General features: G+C 37.5%; 1 protein-coding gene across 2 annotated transcripts in view; it reads right to left on the bottom strand.

Annotated features, from left to right (window-relative positions):
• LOC149847161 (serine/threonine-protein kinase STY46-like) overlaps positions 1–24953 on the bottom strand; it is an 81900-nt gene that overhangs the window by 43461 nt on the left and 13486 nt on the right. For both annotated transcript variants that reach the window (XM_089996852.1, XM_089996853.1), the window contains exon 6: positions 10795–10905. In XM_089996852.1, coding sequence (XP_089852978.1) covers positions 10795–10905 — 111 coding nt within the window. The remainder of the gene's footprint in view (positions 1–10794; positions 10906–24953) is intronic.

The raw sequence follows: 24953 nt of genomic DNA, 5'->3' as shown, positions 1-24953 counted from the left end.
CTAAAGAGCCATCGCTTTTAATTTTAACTTTGAAGACCCAGTGACAACCAATAGGTTTTTTGTGTGAGGGTAGACCAACTATTTTTCAAGTATTGGCCTTTTTTAAAGCATTTAGTTCAACTTGCATTGCTTCAACCCAATGTGGTATAGATTTAGCTTGATTATAGTGAGCCGGTTCAAAATAAGAATGTAGAGTTATTAAGCACGCCCTATAGTTGAGGTTAAGGAATCATAGGATACAAACCTATTTGGAGGTATTGATATTCTAGAAGAATGTCTAACTTGTGGTTCCTCAGTGGATTCAGAAATTTGAGAGTATTTTTCGAGGGCACTAATAGGATTTTCTTGATTTCTTCTTGAGTAAACATTTATATTGGTATCACTATCATGAACATTTATATTTGAATCACTATCATTTGAGGGTGTTATGTCAAGAGTGGATACCTCACGTGTATCGTTTATGTTTTCAAGAAAATCTTCTTGTATTTCATCAATAAGACCATATAAGAATACATAATCAATTTCATTTGTTTCTTCTATTTTATCAAAACCGTTTTCTTCTTCTAGAAATGTTACATCCTTTGAAATATATAGTTTATCATTCTTAAAATCATAACATCTATACCCTTTTTTATTTTCACCATATCCTAGAAAAACACATTCAATTGCTTTTGGAGATAACTTATCCCTTTTATGTAATAGGACAAAACATTTGCAACCAAAAATATGAAGACGATTGAAATCGAGTGAAAATTTGAAAAGTTTTTCATAGGAAAAAGCATTTTTTAACTTAGAAGAGGGCATTCTATTGATTAGATAAGTTGAGGTTAGAACGACTTTGGCCGAAAATTTCTTTGGAATATTCCTAGAAACAAGTAATGTTCTAGCGGTTTCTATAATGTGCCTATGTTTCCTTTCCGCTAGGTCATTTTGTTGGGGAGTCCTAGGACATGAATTTTGATGGCAAATGTCATTTTTGTTTAAATAGTTTTGGAATTCGTGAGATAAGTATTCGCCACCGGAATCGGATCTTAAAATAGATATGTTATTTTGAAATTGATTTTGAACCTTTTTATGAAAATCTTTAAAGAAAGTAAATACTTCTGACTTATGACTAAGGAAATAAATCCAAACATACCGAGTAAAGTCATCAATAAACATAACATAATATGAATAGCCCCCTTTAGACATAACCGGAGAAGGCCCCCAAACATCTGAATGCACCAATTCAAAAGGTCTTGATGAAAGAAAAGTTCTAGTTGGAAATGGAATAGACAGCATTTTTCCAAAAATGCAATCTTTGCAATTAATTTCTTTTTCCTTACAAAATTTGTTTCCAAAAGGAAAGAGATACATTTTGGAATAACTCGGATGACCAAGTCTTTTATGCCAAGTTTCCATGGATTTTTCTTGGACATAAGAACAAAAATAGTTTGTAGGGAGATCAAGATGGTCCATATAATAGAGGTCTCCCTTTCTATGGCCTTGCCCAATCCGCTTCCCGGACCGGAGATCCTGCACAAAGCAACCATTAGATGAGAAAGATATTTCACATCCATGGTCGGCAATTTGAGAAACCGAAAATAGGTTTAAATTTAGTTTGGGAACAACTCTTACTTTTGGAACACAAAAATTTTGTGAATCTTTAAAAGAGCCAATACTTAAATTTTTTAAAAAGTTTCCATCGGCCGTAGAGACACAAGAGTCCTTTGAATTGGTGCAAACATCAATAAGTGCATTTTCATGAGGGGTCATATGAAAAGAAGCTCCGGAGTCAAGGATCCAAGAATATGTATCGGGTGATGATGTTGAAGCAATAGCTGCACCCGATGTGGAGGAAGAAACTTTTAGCATTTGTTGGAGAGCCATAGATATTTGTCCAAGAGTTTCTTTGATGTCATTGTTCTTGCCTTCATCTTCTTTGGTGGTGGTTTCTTCAAGAGAGGCCACTTTAGGCTTGAAGGTTCCAACAAGCTTTGGACAAGCGGGTCTAATGTGACTTGGCTCATTGCAATAATGACAAACAATCATTTTTCTTCCTCCATTATAGTTTCCTTGTTTCCCAAAATGAGGAGGCTTATAGGTTCTAACATTGTTACCCGGTTTTGATACGGCAAGAACTTCGTCAACATGCTTACTCATGCCAAGCCTTGTCTCCTCTTGAGTGATTTTGGTAATAGCATCCTCAATAGGAGGAAAAATAGATCTATGGAGAAGTGAAGATCTCACTTGCTCAAATTCGGGACGTAGCCCAAAAAGGAATTGAAACAATCGCTCATGTTCCATTTGTTTTTGCCTCAAATCAACATCTTCCATAGAAACCCATTTTGGCTCCAAGAGAGCCAATTCATCCCATAGAGGGTTTAGGGCACTATAATAGTCTTGAATGCTAGAATCACCTTGCTTGGTGGTTCTAATCTTTTCTTGCAAGAAGTATGCTCTTGCAAGATCCTTTTGGGTATACATACCCTTCATAAAAGACCAAGCCTCATTGGCTCTACGAAATTTAGCGATATTAGCACATACCTTAAGCTCAACATTGTTCATAAACCACGCAAGGATTTTTGCGTGATTGCTTTCCCAATCTTTCACTTCTTTTTTATGATTTTCAATGGCCTTTAGGCGAGCATCTCCTTCAAGAGCCTTTTCTTGACCTTCTTCGTCCTTCGTGAGCATAAGCTTACGTTCCGGAACGGTACCCATGACAAAACCCCAAAGCTTCTTTCCTTTGAGATTATTTTTCATTGCTGATGCCCACATCATATAATTCTTTCCATTGAGCTTGAAAGATAGGTCAATCTTTGCCTCCATGATGTTGCCAAGAAGTGAGAAGATATCCACAAAATATGAGATACACGAACCACACCTTTGCTTCAAGAATCGAGTGGCTTTGATACCATGTAATGAGATATTGCGGAAATATAAAGAGTGCATACAAGCACTTACAACAACGAATAAAAGAGACAATATCACAAGTCCACAAAGGGACAATACAAGCACAAGCCTTAAAGAAGGCAACAATATAAAAACCTCTTATTGAGAAGAGAGAGAGCTCTCAAGAATGAAAATACACAAGGGGTTCACCCCTATTTATACAAGAGGGAGAGAGGGAAAAAGAAGGGCCAAAAGGCCTCAAAAGAAGATCCAAAAGGGGGCTCCCATGGAGTCGTTGGGAGCCCCCAACGGTCACATTTGTGACCGTTGGAGGCTCCAACGACTCTATGGTTGGAGCCCCTCTTTGGTTCTAAAAAATACAAAAATAAAAGGTAAAAAATAAATAAAGAAAATTACATTTAAACAAAATAGTTGTTTTCTAAAACAACTATGTAAAATTACAAAAATACCCCTATCGGGTATTGATGTAATATATATATATATATATCTATATACGTATATATATATATATATGAGGTACATTTTAACAATTTACATATACCAAAGGCTCATAACTTTTAATATTGGAACATATTCTTTTGATGCATGTGTTAGTCTACGATCAATGTTGCATGGGCCCATTTACAATGAACTATGTTTTAATAGTTTTGCTACGATTAAATCATGTTGCATTTCACATGCCTCGTATTTCGAATGACCCCTTCTCATAACATAATGAGAATGTACATAACCCTATTCCCATGCAAAGATCCCACCTGTAACAGAGAAAAAAGAAAAAAGCATTGCCTCCTCTATGACCTCAACAAATTCCGTCATGCTGCCAGTCCATCAAAAAAGATCCGATGGATCCTTGGCTGGGGTCTTAGTTAGTTAGTTATATATAAAATGTGTTAGTTATATTGTTAGTTAGTTAGTTAGATAACTAACTAGATAGTTATCTATAAAAAAGGATCCCTATCTTTATCTCTATCCACGGAGATACTCATGTGGAGAGAGATCTATCTATGAATCGATCTAGACTATCCTCTATCCGGATGGATATGTCCCTATGAGCGACTATGCCAATCATTTCTTAGTTGTTGACCTGTAACGACCTCCAGAATCAAAGAATTGCTCTATGACTTTCGCTTTCTCGAGAAGGACTACCGGCCCATCTACAAATGGATAATACTTTGATGTTAGTGTATACGAGTCGTTGAAGGAACAATACCCAACCTCTTGGTCGGTAGACCAAGAGGTTGGGTATTGTTCTATTCTATTTAGTCATGTTTTACTCACATGATGATTTCATTCCAATCTCTTTCAATGATGTTTTGTATAAAATAAACACTTGCGGCCAGAAAAAGGCCAAGGAACCTTTTTGATGCCCTAAGAGCACAATGGCGTTTGATTGTCATTGTATTGTAAGACATCAAGACACGCATGTACATTCTGAGTATGGCTTATGACTACCATTGTATTGTAAGACGTCAAGACACGCTTGTACATTCTAAGCATGGCTTATGACTACCATTGTGTTGTAAGACGTCAAGACATGCTTATACATTTTAAGCATGGCTTATGATTGTCACTGTACTATAAGACGTCAAGACACGCTTGTACATTCTGAGTATGGCTTATAACTGATATTGTATTGTAAGACGTCAAGGCATGCTTATATATTCTGAAGGTCAATACGAACCACACCTTTGCTTCAAGAATCGAGTGGCTTTGATACCATGTAATGAGATATTGCGGAAATATAAAGAGTGCATACAAGCACTTACAACAACGAATAAAAGAGACAATATCACAAGTCCACAAAGGGACAATACAAGCACAAGCCTTAAAGAAGGCAACAATATAAAAACCTCTTATTGAGAAGAGAGAGAGCTCTCAAGAATGAAAATACACAAGGGGTTCACCCCTATTTATACAAGAGGGAGAGAGGGAAAAAGAAGGGCCAAAAGGCCTCAAAAGAAGATCCAAAAGGGGGCTCCCATGGAGTCGTTGGGAGCCCCCAACGGTCACATTTGTGACCGTTGGAGGCTCCAACGACTCTATGGTTGGAGCCCCTCTTTGGTTCTAAAAAATACAAAAATAAAAGGTAAAAAATAAATAAAGAAAATTACATTTAAACAAAATAGTTGTTTTCTAAAACAACTATGTAAAATTACAAAAATACCCCTATCGGGTATTGATGTAATATATATATATATATATCTATATACGTATATATATATATATATGAGGTACATTTTAACAATTTACATATACCAAAGGCTCATAACTTTTAATATTGGAACATATTCTTTTGATGCATGTGTTAGTCTACGATCAATGTTGCATGGGCCCATTTACAATGAACTATGTTTTAATAGTTTTGCTACGATTAAATCATGTTGCATTTCACATGCCTCGTATTTCGAATGACCCCTTCTCATAACATAATGAGAATGTACATAACCCTATTCCCATGCAAAGATCCCACCTGTAACAGAGAAAAAAGAAAAAAGCATTGCCTCCTCTATGACCTCAACAAATTCCGTCATGCTGCCAGTCCATCAAAAAAGATCCGATGGATCCTTGGCTGGGGTCTTAGTTAGTTAGTTATATATAAAATGTGTTAGTTATATTGTTAGTTAGTTAGTTAGATAACTAACTAGATAGTTATCTATAAAAAAGGATCCCTATCTTTATCTCTATCCACGGAGATACTCATGTGGAGAGAGATCTATCTATGAATCGATCTAGACTATCCTCTATCCGGATGGATATGTCCCTATGAGCGACTATGCCAATCATTTCTTAGTTGTTGACCTGTAACGACCTCCAGAATCAAAGAATTGCTCTATGACTTTCGCTTTCTCGAGAAGGACTACCGGCCCATCTACAAATGGATAATACTTTGATGTTAGTGTATACGAGTCGTTGAAGGAACAATACCCAACCTCTTGGTCGGTAGACCAAGAGGTTGGGTATTGTTCTATTCTATTTAGTCATGTTTTACTCACATGATGATTTCATTCCAATCTCTTTCAATGATGTTTTGTATAAAATAAACACTTGCGGCCAGAAAAAGGCCAAGGAACCTTTTTGATGCCCTAAGAGCACAATGGCGTTTGATTGTCATTGTATTGTAAGACATCAAGACACGCATGTACATTCTGAGTATGGCTTATGACTACCATTGTATTGTAAGACGTCAAGACACGCTTGTACATTCTAAGCATGGCTTATGACTACCATTGTGTTGTAAGACGTCAAGACATGCTTATACATTTTAAGCATGGCTTATGATTGTCACTGTACTATAAGACGTCAAGACACGCTTGTACATTCTGAGTATGGCTTATAACTGATATTGTATTGTAAGACGTCAAGGCATGCTTATATATTCTGAAGGTCAATACGAACCCTTGAAGTGCAAAATAAAGCACTATCTGATAAGTAAAACATGCCTACACACAAACCTAAGTTTTAGATCTGCCTTACTGGTGAAGTGCACGTGTATATAAGGCAATTATTGATTGAGTCAGGTACACAGGACTTTGGTTATCATCCTAAAAATGGGTATCGGGGTTATTGAGCCCCATTCTAACCTACCAAATATAAGACAAATAAAATAATGATCTCCATAATAAAGATAACCCTTTTGACCTATTTTGTTCTGATCTCTACCTTAGAGAAGGTAGATGGTACAACTTCGAGTGATTTTGTTTTGATTTTTTGGAGTGAGGCCTCCACTCACTCGTAAGTCTTCGGACGTCGGGGCTATCCACGTGTCCTAGGTGGTAGATCCTAACTATTGCAGTAGTCTAAGATGCATCATATTTTCTGTTTTGCCTTAGCAGTGACTTATCCCGGTCACGGACCGCCTACTTTGGGTCTGCTCAGTTAAGCACCCGAGTTAAAATACCTAAGAATAATATATCCCCTGATGTTTTGATTGTATGCAATGTTCTGCCACCCCACGTACCAAGTGGATAAATATCGAAACAAAGACCTCTGAATCACACAGTTTGAGATGAAAACATGCTCTTACAATATAAAACAATTAAGTATGATCTTTTTGGTATTTTGGTCTTATTTTTCTGTGAATAGCTTTAGTCCTAGCTATGGATAAACTGTGACATCTGAGTTGCATAAGTAGACCTGAACTGTGGCATTTGAATATGTTTTAATATTATGAGTTACTTGGAATTTGTGTATGTACCTACTAGACTGTCACAAGTCTAACCCTTTTTTATGGGCAGATATTTGCAGGTAAATAATATGATGCAGAGCGGATGAGGAATGTTGCAGGATGTCGACGAGCCAATCATTTTCCTTTCCCAAGTACTGAATTCAGACACACGATATTGTATTGGTTTTGTAATATTTTAAATGATACACCATTCTTTTGAATGAAAGTATTTTATTTGTCATTATCCTCTTTTGAATTCAATATATAATTATTTTGAGTGCAACGTAACCCGCTCGAGGTTTTGAACCCCTGTTAGAAACTATTTTCATTGATGATTTTAAATATAAAATAAAAGTTTTCAATTTTCACGTATTTCAATAAGGGTTAAAATCATGGGGGGGGGGGGTACAAATCCTGTGCAAGTCAAATTGGAAAAGAAACAACAAACACTAAACATGAGCATAACTCTTCCTAATATCAATTATTGTACAATAACAGAGTAAGTGACCATTTATTGTGAAGTAGAATAACCCTTCATAAGACATCCAGTAGCAGCAACCAATGCTTCCATAACAACATACATGCAATGTCATCGTAGAAGTATTATTGTAAGGAACTGTCTAGACTTCTTTAAAGAAGTCAACACCAAAGCTCTTATGTGTAAACTGCCTCCAGTCCTCCTAACAGATTGTAGTTTCCAAATGGCATGCTGTGTGTTCTATGAAGCTTTTCTAACGCAAGAATGGACATACTGCAGAGCTGTTCTGCAGTGAGGGAGGGCTTTGACTGGCTATACTTCAAAATAGATACCGAAAATTTGCAGGCTGGTGCCATTCACTGTAGATGCAACAATTGTTTATACTTGAGTCCGATGTCACATGGGTAAAGCTGTAGATACAGGGATATGACCATTTTTATGGGGTTTCCCATTATTACTAGTATATAAGAGATATAGTATGAAAGAAAATATGGAGTATTCAAGTGGCATTGCCTGTCACAAACCCAACAAAGTTTTTAATCATTCTGCTTCACAAAGGATACGATATATGATTCTCATGGTGCAGAGGTAGAACACCATGTTTAAAGGAGAGTGGGAAGGACAGTATGCCATCTACAAATGAATGGAGACTCGAAACTTTTCAGCTCTAGTGGGCAATCATAAGCATACATATGAACTATCTTTTTGAACACTTGACAAGAAACTAGGTGTGAACCACTGTGAATAGGGTTTGCAAACCAAGACATGCCTAATAATTGTTGTCCAAGTGGTTGTTGCACCATTGCTCATGCTGCTGTTAAATTTTCCCTAGAAACCCATTTAAGGAGTGGGAGGAGGATGACAAGAAGAAGAGAGAGAGAGGGTATAAAAAAAAGACGCCAAGGATTCACCTACATGTTGCCTAGGATGTGGTTGCATATAGGTGCCTAGGCTGCCTGGGTGTCTAGGTCAGTGCTTAGCTGTCTGGTGGTCTAGGGCAGTGCTTGGGCACAATTTTGACTACCCAGGTTGGTTGCAATTTTTATGCATTCCCAAAGAGGTATCTGTTAACGTACATTGTCGTTATATATATATATATAGGTGTGTGTAAACTGAAATACCCATTAGGGGTATTTCAGTCATTTCCTTTGTGTACAGCACAACTAGTCATTGGGCTAGTTCCAACACTAGATTTCTAGCCGTTGGGGCTAGTCCAACGACTAGTTGGACTAGCCCTTGTGACCTCATCTTATGTCTATATAAGGGGTTCTTCCCCATTGTAAAGGTTATGCTTTTCCAAGCATATTTGTGAGAAATACAAGTTATATTTTTTTATATTGTTGCTCTCCTGTGATTTGTTGTTGTGTATCTCCTTTGTGAGATTGTATTTGGCCCATAAGTGACCCTTTTGTATTTGTTCTCTCTTGTAGCCCTCAGTGGCATTCTCTTATATTCTTTTTTTTTCATTACAGTATCCAGCTTCAATGGAAAAATATGGTGGAAGATCTTTTGCCAGTTTTTTGTGCTTTGAAATGGGGCAGCATGTGTAATCTAGTGACATAGTCAAGGACCAGCAGCCCACCATCTGCTTTACAGATGTTGCCTCTTCCTTTTTTTGTTTTTGCAACCATGTGAAGCATTTCAGATATTGAATGACTGCAAAATTTTATATTATAAAATTTGATTAAGGTGATGGAGAAAACATGCGCACATTTATTTGGAGATGAGAGTTGGTTTGGTCATGGCAATATGTGTGCTCTATTATTCAAAGAGGACATATATGCTTAAATGTTCAAGGAGCAAATATGCCAGCCAAAGGACATTAAACCTGCATTTGAGGTGGGTGGAGGGGAAGAGGGGGTGTTGGAGATGAAGAAGTTACTTGATCAGCAAGTCTCATAGAAGGCATTCATGTTTCTTTAGGCAAAAGCAAAAAGATGAGCCATGTCTGTATCACAATTGTGGTTTGGAGCCACATGTCTAGGGTGTCTTGGCATTTGCCATGACATGCTGAATATGGTTAATGTGTATCTTGCCATTTTCCCCTATAATTTGTTATTTTCAATTACTTTGTTTTGTTCTTTAACGCACATGCATGTGTGTTCAAGTGTGTCCATGTCTCTGTCCTACTGCATGTGCCATCAAAATTCAGTAATGCTAATGAATCCAATGATTTAAGTTACATTCACATACCATGGTGACTTCCTATCCACTGAACATGGACGGAGTTGAAAGATAATACTCCATTTGTGTTCCTATTCTGAATTAAATGTTTATGAAGCAATATAACTGGTTGTGTGCATAAGCAGCACAGTAAAAATCAGTGTCAGAAGCTTGCATTCTGTCTACAGAAATACAAAAATCTTTTTGCAATATGCTGCATCCTGCGCTGATACAGTCATGGAATCTAATGGAATATTAAAATACACCTGCAATATTGCACCAACATTGAAATATTGGGTGATATTGCAAATATTATCTTATTTTAGTGTTTAGCTGCTCTTTTTCCATGTGATAATATGCCAAAAGTGTTATGCTAAAATATTCAAGTAAAATCTAAGAACTAGACATATGTGACTGGATACCTTAAAAGCAAGAAACTACACTAATTTTTTTCCTTTGGCCCCTTTTCTCCCTAAAAATAGGAAAACACACTCTTTCAATTTTTCCTCTTTTTTCCCAAAAAAAGTTATCATTTTATAATAAAAGTAGTAATTGTCTTTATGGTAAAACCTATAAACTTACAATTTAAAATATCCACTGCTTTAGCCTACAGATATCCATATGTACCCTAAGATACTGCCCTATGAAGTTACAGATACAATTCACCTAAACTACCACAAACATCAGAATAATATAGATTGGCCAACCAGATAAAAAAATAATCCATTCTACTGTGTTTCCAAAAAAACAAAAACTGTTCTGCTTCATTTCTAGTTTTCATATCCCAGCAAGAGATGGATTAGAAGTCTACCAATTTTGCAAGCAATATTTCATAACAATAAACTAACCATTACATCTCAACAGGAAAAAATAGAGGGGAAAAAAACTTGTAATTTCAACATATGAATGAAAGTGAAGTGATTGTAATTAAAAAATGGCCCAAATGGACAAGTCCAAAGGAGAGATGATTTGTAAACCACTAGTATCAGTACACCTATTCAAGTAACTGAAAACAGCTTCTTTTGACTGGTATATAGTAGCTGTAGCAAAGTGTCATTCTACACTGAGTTGCTTTTTTTATGTAGAAACTTACCTCAACAGGCCATCCATCCACTACAAATACATCCAATGAATAGCCATCAGTTGTGGAGAAAACGTGTGCCTCGCGAATATTCAGTCCAATATCAGAAAGCAGAGCAGAGAGCTAGGATACCAAGACACAGTCAAACATCATATAATCAGATCAAATATAAAACAGAGCGCTTGTTTTCTCAAGTTCTCTTCTAAAATAGAATCATCTAAAAACTAAAATGAAGAAGCAGATTTCAAGGTTCCAGATGCAAAAAAAAAATGAAGATTTCAAACACTTCCAGAAAGAGAATCATAACATTAGGCATCACAAGTAGGATATGTAGCATTAACAAATTCAGAAGAGAATACGAACACTGTGGAAACAATAGCCACAAAATTGTGTAAAAGAAAAAAGCAAATGCAATAAGAAAGACAAAGGGAATACTAGAACCATCCTGAAATTGAATTGACAATGGTGAAGCAAAAAGTGCCAATGAATTGAAAGATACAAAAATCTATGAAGAACAAACATAACATAAAAGGAACATTTCTTAGTCCCATATAGCAGCACTTGAAAAGAGAACAGTGTGGCCCAAGTAGACAATCCAAGCCCCAATAAATCATGTCCGAAATACAATATATGTTTGAAATTGAAAAAAAGTTATCAATATCTATTCGGCAAGAACAGAAATGATGAAATTTTTTTAGGTTTGTCCTAAAGCCTCAAACGATTTCCAAAAGCTTTAGTAAAACGAATCCGGCAGACAATCTAAAATTGAAACAAATCATGAATTGGTATAATAGCATTTACATTTAATCCAAATCTACAATACATGAATAGTACCCTATAAAAACTCATCAAGAAAATAATGACAGTCCATCTGTAAAACCCGCTTTTAAAAAAATTTATTGGACCCGGGCCGGGTCGGGTCCGTACCCGACCCGGGCCCCTCTTCATTAGGGTTTTAATAACCCGACTCAGGACCCCCCCCCCTTCCACCTTCGTTTTCGGAAGGATTAGGGAAACCCATCGGGGTTTCCCCATTCGTCGCCCCCCCATGAGGCTTTTAAAAGCACTGCAGGGGGGGCGGGGGAAGGCACACAGCCCTCCTCCTTCCCTGCGCACGCCACCAGCGCCGCCCGCGATCCCCTCGCGATGACCCCGCCTCATCCTTCTCTGCGCTCACCACCGCTACCGTCGTTGCGCCCCGCGCCGACGCCGGCCACCGCCTCCCAGGTACGCCACTCCACCTTCTCCTCCTCCCCCTCCCATCTCTCTCTCTCTCTCTGTCACATCGCCAGGACGCCGACAGGCGGCGCACGGCCCCTGCCGCGCCCTCCCACCTCCCTCCTTGCCCATTGGAGACCCGACAGGGGGCCTACAGGGCCCCTGTCGTCACCTTCTCTCTTTTGGGGTGTGCCGGAGTGCCGGCAGGGGCCAATGGCCCCTGCGGACCCCCTTTCTCTTCCTTGTGGGAGATCGGGCGACCGACAGGAGGTCGGTCGTCCCCCTGTCACTTTCCCCTCTGCCATGACCTGTGTAGGGGTCGGCAGGAGGTTGATGGCTCCTGCCGCCCCAATTCCTCTCTCTTTGGCGGGGGCTAGCCCCCTGCCACCTCGGTGATGTCGACAGGGGCGTGACCCCTGCCGCTTCTGTGCTGACGGCAAGGGGTTCGACCCTTGCCGATTCGCCGGTGTCGGCAGGGGCTCGACCCCTGCCGATTCGCTGCCGTCGGCAGGGGCGCGACCCCTGCCGCTTCGTTGCTATCAACAGGGGATGTCCCCCTGGTCGATTCACTACCGATGGCAAGGGTTATTCCCCCTGTCGCTTCGCTGTTGTCGGCAGGGGCTTGCCCCCTGCCGCCTTAGTGCCGTCGGCAGGGGCTCGTCCCCTGCCGCCTCGCTGTCATCAACAATCAGGGTTTTACTCCCTGTCAGTTGTTGTCGGGTAGGGGCCGAGGCCCCTGCCATTTGTTGTTTGGTCAGGAAGGGGGCTGAGGTCCCCTCTCGCCTAATTCTACCAATGCCTCAGTCGCACCATTAATTATATTAGCAAAATTGAATATTTAACACTCTTGCATATTTATGCAACAGGTCCCGATCGTGCTTCGCGGCTCAACCCTCGTATTATCCTCACTCGTAGACGCACACAGCTCCACGACATCCTGAGGTAGGGTAAAGTCGCACAAAGGGCAATTGATGAACATAATTAAGTTGAAAGATGTTCATGCTAGTTGTACTTAGATTTATATTGCTTTTGCGTGGCGTATTATTCTTGTCTGCATGCTTATGAGTCGAGGTACGATTTTACTCTTCGAGTATTAATTTGCGTATTTGCTTATGTGTTGAAGGTGGTTTCGCACTTTTTGCAATACTTATGCCCTTAATTGCTTGCATATATACTTGCTTGTACGTTCCTATGGGCTGATGTACAATTTCATTCTTCGATTATTATTTTGCGTAGTTGTTTATGAATTTGAGGTGTGGTTTCGTACTTTTTGAAATACATATGCCCTTGTTTGCATGTATACATTTCTGCCTGCATATTTCCTTTGAGTGAGGTACGACTTCGTGTCTCATGTATTACTTATGACCTTATGTGTCTGCCTATCAAAGTGGTCAAGGTATGGTTTGGCACCTCGTGTGTTACTTATGCGTTTTTCCCTCGATGTGCGGCATCGCAAGTCGAGAGTTGTTTGTTGACATGTTATAACCTGCATATGCTCACACTCATGGTAATTATGTACTTACATAAATGTAGTCTTGTGTCTATCCTGTTATCACTTGTTTTCAAAACACTAGAAGTTGCACTTGTGCGCTATAGTTCTTTTAAAGAGGGTTTCCTCCTGTGAACCCAGTGCTCTTCAAATGGCACAGCTTTTGCAAAGTTAAGTTTTAATCCTTGCAGGATTTCGAAGTTGCATTTGAGTCCTCCCAAGTCCGCACACTTGGGAGAAATATTTTATAACCCCGATTCGAGTTGCAACCCAATTCGAATAACCCCGATCAGGGGCATGAGCATATGATTGAGTGGGGTTCTGTTGAAGGACCCATTCTTTATTTATCAATCTAGTGTCACATGTCGATACTAGGATAAATTTTGGATGCGAGTTTGATAGTGTTGTGCCTTGCGTGAATGACTTAATGTGGCATTATGGCTGTTAAGGATGAATCGTGTCAAATGAGCACTCCTTTATTCTTTGAATCGTTATGAAGTTGTGTGTTAGGTGTTCCTTTTGAGAAGCCCACACACCTCCCTGGTTCAGTATAGCGTACTTTTAGACATGCGCAACATGTTAAGTACTTTGTTGATCGGACGAGAGATCCGAGATGACCTTGCATCATGAAATATGAAAAATGTTGTTGAAGTGAATTCAAGACTTATTTTGCCAGGATGTGTTGTATTAATTTTTTTGCAGATAATATCTGTTGGGGTTTCTTTTGTGGAACCATTTCCCTTTCATCGTAGTCGTACTTTTGACAAGTACGACCGTACTTTTTGACAATTACGTCTTCTTACGTTGCAATGATTGGATGAGTAGGTTGTGGCAACCTCGATGAGTGCAAATAACAAAATGTTGTGATCACCTAAATAAGTGATGTTTTTGCCTTCACCGGGAAGATATTCGAGTTGGTCGAAAGACCAGAGTATGTAGAATGAGTCTTCAGTTAACTACCCCTGATATACTCATTCGAATCGTTGACTCCTGTCAGGAGAGAGGACAGGAAGGTACAAAACTTCGATGGACAGGCCGAAATAGCAGTTACGAGCAAAAGACTCGGCTTCCCCAGTCATCGGAGTTAGGGGAATGAGACTACCATAATTATCCTATGTGGTAGCTCTCCATGTTTGAGATGCATCCATTGTTTATGATGTTTTGGGGATTTCTCTCTTGGTCACCGACCATCCCCTTAGGTGCGGACTCAGCCAGCTATCCGGGTTATCATAAAATACATAGCATAATAAACCCCCAGATCAGTCTAGGTTGTTTCTAGAGTCGTGCCTTGTGCGTACCCGCTTGGCGGGTTAATATCGAAACATAATTTAAATCTGATTACACAATTTGTTGAGTTATACGCGTATGAAAGCTATGGTGTACCACCGGTTCAATACTTATGGAATTGGGTGTGTGGTTGATGAAGCATTGTATTTTGCTAGTTAACTTTCTTGTGCAGTGCTTTGCTTATAATAGTTAGCCTACTTGTGCCAGTAAAATGCTTGTAATAATTTTAGCATTGTGCTCATGATAGTTGCTCTGTGAATCTGTTGAAATTAAATTGCTATTGCCTGTCTACTTGACATATTAAATTATTCTGCTTAATTATGTTTTATATTGTCCTGTCTGTGCACCTACCAGTTTTTAGTGAAACTGATTCATTTTATGGGCAGATGAGGTATAGGTGATATAGTCTGCGATGGCACGATGACGTGATGAGATCAAGATAGAGATCTTTCCCTGACGTTTCGCTCCTGAGGACATGTTGGTAAATTTGGTATAAAGTGTGTTTCAAAATTTCTCTTTTATGAAACCGTGAGTTAATAAAACTATTTTAGTAAGCTTTTTCTTGGTTTCAACAAACGAATTCTCAATTATTGAAACTCCATTTTTAAACCATGTGATTTCAATGGTTGTGCGGGATTTGACAAAGGAAAGTTTACGCTGTAATGCGCTCAAGGTCCATTGACTTGTGGTTTTAAAAATATCATTTTCCGCTGAAGTATTATTTAAACTCTGATTATTGTATGATTTCAAAGCTTTCTAAACTATTCTAAAAGTTTCAAGTCCTGGATTTTTGGGGCGTTACACCATCTCAATGTGTTTTATTTGTTTATGAAATGTATGATTGCTAACAACGCAAATGGTATTTTTGTTGTCGCAGTATAGCTTCAAAGGAATAGAAATGATAACTCCCATATTTTTTAGCAAACTTCTTAACCAAACAAGTTCAGTTGTAGTGATGGTCATTGCCCTATACTCGGCTTCTATAAAAGATAGAAACATTTTGTTGCTTCTTACATCTCTAAGAAATTAATGATTCTCTAAGAAAAACACAATAACCTATGGTAAAAATATGATCATTGGGGCTTTCACCCCGATTCGGTATAAGCAATTAAATTTGGAGATAAAGAAGAAGATAAGAATAGCCCTTTTGTTATAATTTCCTTCAGATATCTGATAATTCGTATGACAGTTGTCATGTGAATAGTAGTAGGAGCATTCTGGAACTGACTTACACTGTGTACATCATGAGCAATGTCTGTCCTGGTAATAGACAAATATGTTAGAGATTCAATTAATTGACGATAAGGAATGGGATCTTCTACAGGAGGTCCATCGTTGACTCTCATTTTAGCATTAATTACTTCGAGAATCTTCACTTTTTTTCATCAGTCAAGTCAAACTTAGCAATAATATCCGATGCAAGCTTCATTTGAGAAAGAACATATCCACGAGGAGAATATGCAACTTCAATCCCTAAAAAATATTTTAAAAATCTAAGGTTAGACGTATCAAAATTGTTTTTAAGAACATTTTTAATAGACTCAATGCCCCTTTTATCATTCTCAGTGATGATCATATCATAAACATACAAAAGTAAGATAATTACGTGGTCCCCTGCATTCTTAACAAAAATAGCAGTGTCGGTATAACAAGAAGTAAATCCATTATCAAGAACTTTACTAAAGCGGTCATACGAAGTTTTAGGAGCTTGCTTAAGACCATAAAGAGGTTTATTAAGCTTAAGTGTTTTTCCTTTTTCTATTTCAAGACCCAACGGAGGATCCATATAAGCTTCTTCACAAAGATCCACATATAAAAAGGCATTTTGACATCTAATTGGTAGATAAGTCATTCTTTGATCAATGCTAAGGCTACTAGAGTCGTAACACTCGCCATCCTTGTAACTGGAGCAAATGTTTCTTCGTAATTAATTTTATATTTCTATGCATATCCCTTAGCAACTAACCTAGCTTTATATCCTTCTAATGACCCATCACTTTTAATCTTTACTTTATAGACCCACCTACAACCAATAGCCTTTTTACCTAAAGGGATAGCTACAATTTTTCAAGTGTTGGCCTTGTTGAGTGCTTCTAATTTTAGGTACATGGCATCTATCCAATGAGAGTATTGCTTAGCTTCTTTAAAGTTTGAAGGCTCATGATAGGAATGGATCATCATTAGACAAGATCTATAATTTGGGGAAAAAGAGTTGTATGATACAAATTTTTGAGGAGGTCTAATGCTCCTAGAGGATCATCAAGGTAAGGATTCCTCAACTTGATCATTTAAAGGGAGATTTTGTGAATATATGTCAAAAGCATTTTAAGGTTCATTTCCCTCACGCCGAGTATATACATGAATATCATTAGGATTCTCACAAGGAGAATCATCTCTTTGATGAGAATGGTTATCACAAACATTCTCATTATCACAAACAATCTTACTATCCCAAATTGTATCATTAGATTTTTTAGAGTCATCTCTAGGAAGTATGTCAAATAAAAAAGAATAATCAACATCTTCCTTGAGTTTTTGATGTTCAAATTCATTTTGATCTTCAAGAAAAGTCATATTTCTTGGAACATAAAGTTTGTTGTTTTTAACATCATAACACCTATATCCTTTTTTATTTTTACCATAACCAATAAAAGCACATTAAAGAGCCTTTGGTGAGAGTTTGTCTTGTCCTTAAAAAAGAACAAAACATTTACAACCAAAGGTTCTTAATCTTTTGAAATATGAAAATATTTTAAACAATTTTTCAAATAGAGAGACATTTTTTAAAGATGAGGATGGCATCTTATTTATAAGATATGTTGCGGAAAGAGTAGCTTCGGCCCAAAAAAAAATTAGAACATTTTTAGAGATGATAAGAGTTTTTGTTGTAAAGTTTTGGGACAAGATCTTTGATGAATAATGTCATTTTGTTTAAGATAATTTTGAAATTCTTTTGGCATGTATTCCCTTTCGGAGTTGGATCTAAAGATAGCTATATTATGTTGCAGTTGATTTTGAATAAGGATATGAAATTATTTGAAAGCAGAAAAAACATCGAATTTGTTTTTGAGATAGTAAACCCAAGTATATCTAGTGAAATCATCAATAAAGACAACATAATATGAATATCCTCCTTTAGACATGATGGGTGTTGGTCCCCATACATCTGAATGCACTAACTCAAAGGGTCTTTTCAAAATGAAGTTGCTATGTTGAAAAGGAAGATAATGCATTTTTTCAAGGATACAATCATTCCATGTAAATTCCTTTTCATTACAAAATTTCTCAAGAGGAAAGAGATACATCCTAGAGAGACTAGGATGTCCAAGTTTTTTGTGACAAGTGGCAACATCTTTTGTTTGAAAATGATTGCAAAAAGACTTAGATGGTAATGACAAAAAATTTATATAGTATAGGTCTCCTCTTATGTGACCTTGCCCAATCCGCTTCCTGGACCGGAGATCCTGCATAAAGCAATTTGAAGATGAAAAAGAGACACTACAACCAAGATTAAATATTTGAGAAACCGAAAAAAGGTTTAAGTTAAGTTTTAGAATAATTCTAATTTTTGGAACAAAGAATTTTTTGTCATTGCTTAAAGTGGTTTCAAGAGTTCCTAGTATCTTAATATCCAAAGATATACCATCGACCATAGAAACAAAAGAATCGAAAGAATTAGTGTTTGGTTCGGATAAAAACGATGTATTTGGAATCATATGAAATGAAGGACCCGAATCAAGAATCCAAGAAGACATATCGGGAGTTAATGAAAGCGCAACACTGAAAGTAGAAGGTGCAGAAGAGTTGTTCCTCACAAATTGTTGAAATGCTTCCGTAAATTGTGCAATGGAGTCCTTGATATCTACATCCTTTTTTTGATCTCCATTTAAGTTGCTTGAGTTCTCTCCAATGAAAGCCACTTTTCTTTTAGGACAATCGGATCTAAGATGCCCCAGTTCATTATAATGAAGACAATTTTTCCTCCACCACCATTGTTGTTATAGTTATTTTTTCAAAAGTGAGGAGGCTTATATGTCCTCATATTATTGCCCGGTTTAGATACCGCATGTACTCCATCAATATCCTTTTTTAGAGTCAAGCATGTTTCTTCTTGGCATAGATTGGCAAGAATTTCACTAAGAGGAGTTGAAGCCTTATGAAGTAGGGATCCTTGTAGTTCAAATTCAGGCCTAAGCCCATGATGAATTGAGAAAATTTCTCTCTCTATTTGTTCTTGCCTCATAGCAATAGCACTTCCTTCTCATTGGGGTTTAAAGAGAGCTAGTTCATCATCCCATAGAGGAAATAAAGTGCTATAGCAATCTTTAATACTCATATCTCCTTGCTTGGTTGCTCTCACTTTTTCTTGCAAAAAAAAGTGTCTAGCAAGATCTCTTGGAATGTACATACATTTCATGAAGAACCATGCTTCATTTGCTTTCTTGAATTTGGTTAGATTAGCACAAATTTTGAGCCTCACATTGTTCATGTTGGCATGGTTACTTTCCCAACCTTTAACTTTGAATTGGTATTCATCAATAGCCTTGGCTTTTTCTTCTTCATTCAAGGTTTTTTCTTTATTTTCTTCCTTCTTGGTGAGCTTTAGTTGAGGTTCCGAAACCATACCACATACAAATCCCCAAAGTTTTTTACCTTTTGAGGTTGTTTTCCATAATGGCCACCCATATTCTATAGTTAGTCCCATTCAATTTGAATGAGAGATCAATCTTTGCATCCCTGACAGCCATTATGGAAGAGAAGAAGGAAGGAGGATAACAACAAGTGTGCAAAATACAAGCACACAAAAAATAGAATAAAAGAGTCCCAAGAGTACTCAATCACCTAGGGGCTCTGATACCATGTAATGAAACACTAGTGCAAAGAACAATATCATAAAGTAACTTCAATGAATGCACAAACAAATAAACAAGAATCCACTAATGGGCAAAATACAATAAGCCACAAAGAGCTAGGCACCAAACACACACAATGTGTGACACACAGAGAGCTTGAAATATAAAGAATAGTATATTGAAAAGCTATAGAAAGAATTAGAGAGGAGAGGGGGCAAAAGCCCCTTTTTATACACTTTATCGAACCAAGGGGACTCCCATATGGTCGTTGGGAGCTCCCCGACAGTCATATTTGTGACCGTGGAGGGACCCAACGACTCTATGAGCCGGACCCTCTTTCCCCTACACAAATAGAAAAAGAACAAAAGAAAGAAAAATAAGAAAAAGGTAAAAAATGTCCCTAGTGGACATGTCTATTTACATAATAAGAAAAGGACTAAATTGCCCCTAGTGGGCATTACAAAAGATAACAGGAAAATAATATATATATGGTATACATATATTTTAACAGTCACCTTTTGTGTGAAAAATAAGTCCCCATTATAGAATGAGTTTTGTTCCCGGTCACATGGGTACAAGTTGATGACATTAGAATCCATGTCTATGCAATTATCATTATATATCTCGCTAAGCAATTATCATTATTTCTTTATCTTGCTCAACATCAAAAAACAAGCTTAAAAAAATTGGATTTCACATTTGGGTCCTGACTGCACCAAACCCAACCCGAACCTAGCGCACATATGTGCCATATCCAGAACCCATACCCATGTTTGAGAGTGTCAACATGGGTCCATGGGATTACAAGATGTGTCCTTGTGACATAGGTTTTGTTTTAATTTTAAATATTTATGATATGTACATATATATGAAGAGAGGGAGATAGAACTTTGAGGTTTTGACCTAAATTGTTAAAGCTCTTAATAAGCTAGTTCAGGCTTCAGTTCAACTAAGTTCAAGCTCAACACATTTATTAAATGAAAGAGTTTCAGTTTTTAGCAAGGCAAGCCTAATCTTCTTCTACCCTCTCTCTTTCTTGTTAATGAGGCCTTAATAGGCTTGAGCAGGAACATTTTCAAATGTATACTCCTAGTTACATTGCAGTACAATAATAGATTGTGTGGGATGCAACCGGTGCACAGGACAGCATCACAACCAAATAATGGATGTGGCGCATCTACCGCATCCCAGGAGCAATGAAACACCATCCACCCTCCCCCCCACCTGGGAACAATAGGGACGTGACAGTGTTCACATGTATTAAAAATAAAATAAATAAATAATCGGGATGGGTTGGGGGTGTATACCCCGACTCCTCTCTCTCTCTCTCTCTCTCTCTCTCTCTCTCTCTCTCTCTCTCTCTCTCTCTCTCCAAGCAGGGTGGTTGTGGGTGTGAGCCCCAACAGTCATAAATATGATCGTTGGGGCCCCAACGACTAGATGGGTGGGGCCCCTTATGGTACTCCAAAGAGAAAAATAAGAAATAAAAAAGAAAAAAGAAAAAGAGAAAAAGAAGGAAAAAATAAAAAAGGAAAAATTACATGGTAATTTACCAAAACACCCCTATCGGGTTTTTGGTTGTACAGAAAAAACAGAAAAAGAAAAAGAATTATGTATATATACATATATGTATATATATACTTATATATATACGAATGTATATATATATAAGAATATGTATATATATATATATTTATATATACATAATTTAACACGCCCCCTCAAACTTTACGGGAAGAAGACCGAAAGTTTGCTAAGAAGAAACATGAATCGTGGAGTTGGGAGCGCCTTGGTGAAGAAGTCATCCAGTTGATATTCTGAAGTAATGTATGGTAATGTGATGGTCCCTCTGAGATATTCGTCTCGAACATAATGACAATCCATTTCGATATGCTTGGTCCGCTCATGAAAAGTGTGATTGCTGGCAATGTATATCGCACTTTTGTTATCACAGCAGAGCTTGGTAGGAGTGGAAATGGGAACGCCCATGTCACCAAGGAGACTTCTGAGCCATACAATTTCCATAGTTGTCATTGCCATGGCCCGATATTCAGCTTCAGTGGATGATAGTGAGACCTTCTGTTGCTTCTTGCATCTCCACGAAATGAGAGATTCACCTAAAAAAATGCAAAGACCCGTAATTAAGATACGATCATTGGGATTTCCTCCCCAATCAGCATCAGTAAAAGCAGTTAACTCAAGAGATGAGGAAGAGGATAAAAAAAGTCCCTTGGTGATGGTATTTTTGATGTATCGCACAATTCTCATTACGGCCTTCATATGAACCGAAGTAGGTGCATGCTGAAACTGGCTTGCTGCATGAACCACATGAGCTATATCTGGACGTGTGATGGATAGATAGGTGAGGGATCCAATTAATTGACGGAAGGGGGTTGGATCTTCAAGAGGAACACCATCCTCAAGTCTCAGTTTTGCATTGATAACTTCGGGAGTCTCAACTTTCTTTTCATCGGATATTCCTGATTTGGTACAAATTTCTGCAGCTAATTTCATTTGAGATAGGATGTATCCTCGCACGGAATAAGCCACTTCAATTCCTAAAAAATATCTCAAGTATCCAAGATCAGACATATCAAAAGTTTCTTTTAGCATAGACTTTACATCATTTACCCCCTTTTTGTCATTCTCAGTGATGATCATATCATCAACATCTAGCAGAAGCATAACAATGGAGTCACTTGTCTTCTTAACAAAAAGAGCAGTGTCAGTATAACAAGAAGTAAATCCTAAATTGATTAATACACTATTAAACTTATCATACCAAGCCTTAGGAGCTTGCTTAAGTCCATATAAGGCCTTTTTTAATTTTAAAATTTTTTCATTTAAATTCATACCTAGAGGAGGTTCCATATAAACTTCTTCATTTAAATTTTCATTCAAAAAGGCATTTTTGACATCAAGTTGAAAAATTGGCCATTTTTTAACAGAGGCTATAGCAATAAGAGCTCGAACACTAGTCATTCGAGCAACTGGGCAAAAGTTTCATTATAATTTACCCCATACTCTTGGGCATATCCTTTGGCTACTAACCTAGCCTTATATCTTTCTAATGAACCATCACTCTTAGTTTTTACTTTAAAAACCCATCTACATCCAATGGGTTTCTTGCCATTGGGTGGATCAATGATTTTCCAAGTTTGTGCCCTTTTAAGAGCATTAAGTTCAAGTTCCATAGCTTCATTCCAATGAGCATATTGTTTAGCATCATTGTAATGGGATGGTTCATGAAAAGAGTGAACAGCAAGTAGACATGCTCGAAAATTTGGAGAAAAAGAATCATAAGAAACAAATCTATTTGGTACTTTGGAAATACGATTTGATCTTCTTTGAGAGGTTTCTTCGATCGACTCACTTTGAGAGAATTTTTAAGGGCACAAGGTGGATTTCTTTCATTCCTTCTAGAGTAGACTTGTATTTGTCTTGAAATATTTTCTTCTAAATTTTGATCATCATTTAGATGTTCAAAATGATCTTCAATGAGAGGTTCACTAGGATCAATATGATCATCTATGATATTTTCTTGAGGCAACAAGTCAAATAGAAAGGAATAATCAATATTTTCATTTGGTTGGTGCGAAAAACGATTTTCTTCTTCTAAGAATGTGACATCTTTTGAGATATAAAGTTTGTTTTTTAGTATGTCAAAACATCGATAACCTTTTTGTTTTTCGCCATATCCTAAGAAAATACATTTCATAGCCCTAGGAGAAAGTTTAGCATTTTTGCGAGTTAGAACAAAGCATTTCATCCAAAAATTCTTAGTCTTTTATAATCGGGAGACATGTTGTAAAGTTTTTCAAATGGAGAAAGATTTTTCAAAGAGGATGAAGGGGTTCTATTGATAAGGTATGTTGAGGTTAGAACCGCTTCGGCCCAAAAGGATTTTGGAATATTTTTTGAAATTAATAACGTTCTTGTGGTTTCTATTATGTGTCTATGCTTTCTTTCCGCAAGACCATTTTGTTACGGAGTGTTGAGACAAGAACGTTGATGACAAATTCCATTTTCTTTTAAATAGCTTTGAAATTCATTGAACATGTATTCACCTCCCGAATCGGACCTAAGAATTGATAGATTTCCTAAAAATTGATTTTTAACCATCGCATGGAATTCTTTAAAGAATGAGAAAACTTTGAATTTGCGACTTAAGAAGTAAATCCATGTAAATCGAGTGAAGTCATCAATAAAGACCACATAGTACGAAACACCTCCTTTGGACAAAATAGAGGAAGGTCCCCATACATCGAAATGAACAAGTTCAAAAGGCCGAGTGGTGAAATAATTTCTTTGAGGAAATAGAGTAGCTTTAGATTTCCCAAAAATGCAATCTTTACAAGTCATGTGATTGTCTTTACAAGTATTGTTCAAAAAAGAGAAAAGAGACATTTTTACAAAATTTGGATGACCAAGTCTCTCATGCCAAATTCCAATACTTTTGTCCTTTACAAGATTGCAAGATGACTTAGATGGAAGAGTCAAAAAATTCATAAAATAGAGATCACCCCTTCTATGGCCTTGCCCAATCAGCTTCCCTTACTGGAGATCCAGCACGGTGCAATCTTTAGGTGAGAAAGAGACTTGGCATCCATGATCGGTGATTTGGGAAACAGAAAAAAGATTTAGATTAATCTTTGGAACGATTCTTACTTTAGAAACGAAAAAGTTTTGAGAGTTTTTAAAATCAAGTGTTCCAATACTTTCAATTTTTAAAGATGTTCCATCGGCCGTTGAAACATAAGAGGATATAGGTTCGGAAAAAACATTAGAAAGAGAGTTTTTATGAGATGTCATATGAAATGAAGCACCGGAGTCTAGTATCCACATACCTGAAGGTGATGAAGAATAGGCGATGGCGGCTCCGGATGTTGAAGAAGAAGTCTTGAGAAGATGTTGGAGAACTTCGGAGATATGATTAAAAGTTTCTTTGATATCTCCCTCTTTGGCACTTTCTTCTTCCTTCTTGGGAGAATTTTCTCCCACCGCGGTTACTTTTCCCTTAAGCTTTGGACAAACCGGTCTAATGTGCCCCGATTCATTGCAATAGTGACATATTATTCTCTTTCTAGGCCCATTATTTTTGTTAAAGTGAGGAGGTCTATATGATTTTACATTTGATCCGGGCCTAGAAACGGCCAAAACTTCATCACTCTTAATGCTTAGGCCAAGTCGAGTTTCTTCTTGGCATATTTCGGCAAGGGCATCTTCAATGGGTAAGGCTTTACTTCTATGAAGAAGTGATGCCCTAACTTGTTCAAAAGTGCTCTTTTTTAATTTGTTCCCTTCTTAACTCAATATCTTCCGGA

Source organism: Nuphar pumila, chromosome 2, assembly GCF_984573655.1.
Source record: "Nuphar pumila chromosome 2, dmNupPumi1.hap1.1, whole genome shotgun sequence".
NCBI classification, from domain to species: Eukaryota; Viridiplantae; Streptophyta; class Magnoliopsida; order Nymphaeales; family Nymphaeaceae; genus Nuphar; species Nuphar pumila.
This window is presented reverse-complemented; position numbering and strand designations above follow the sequence as displayed.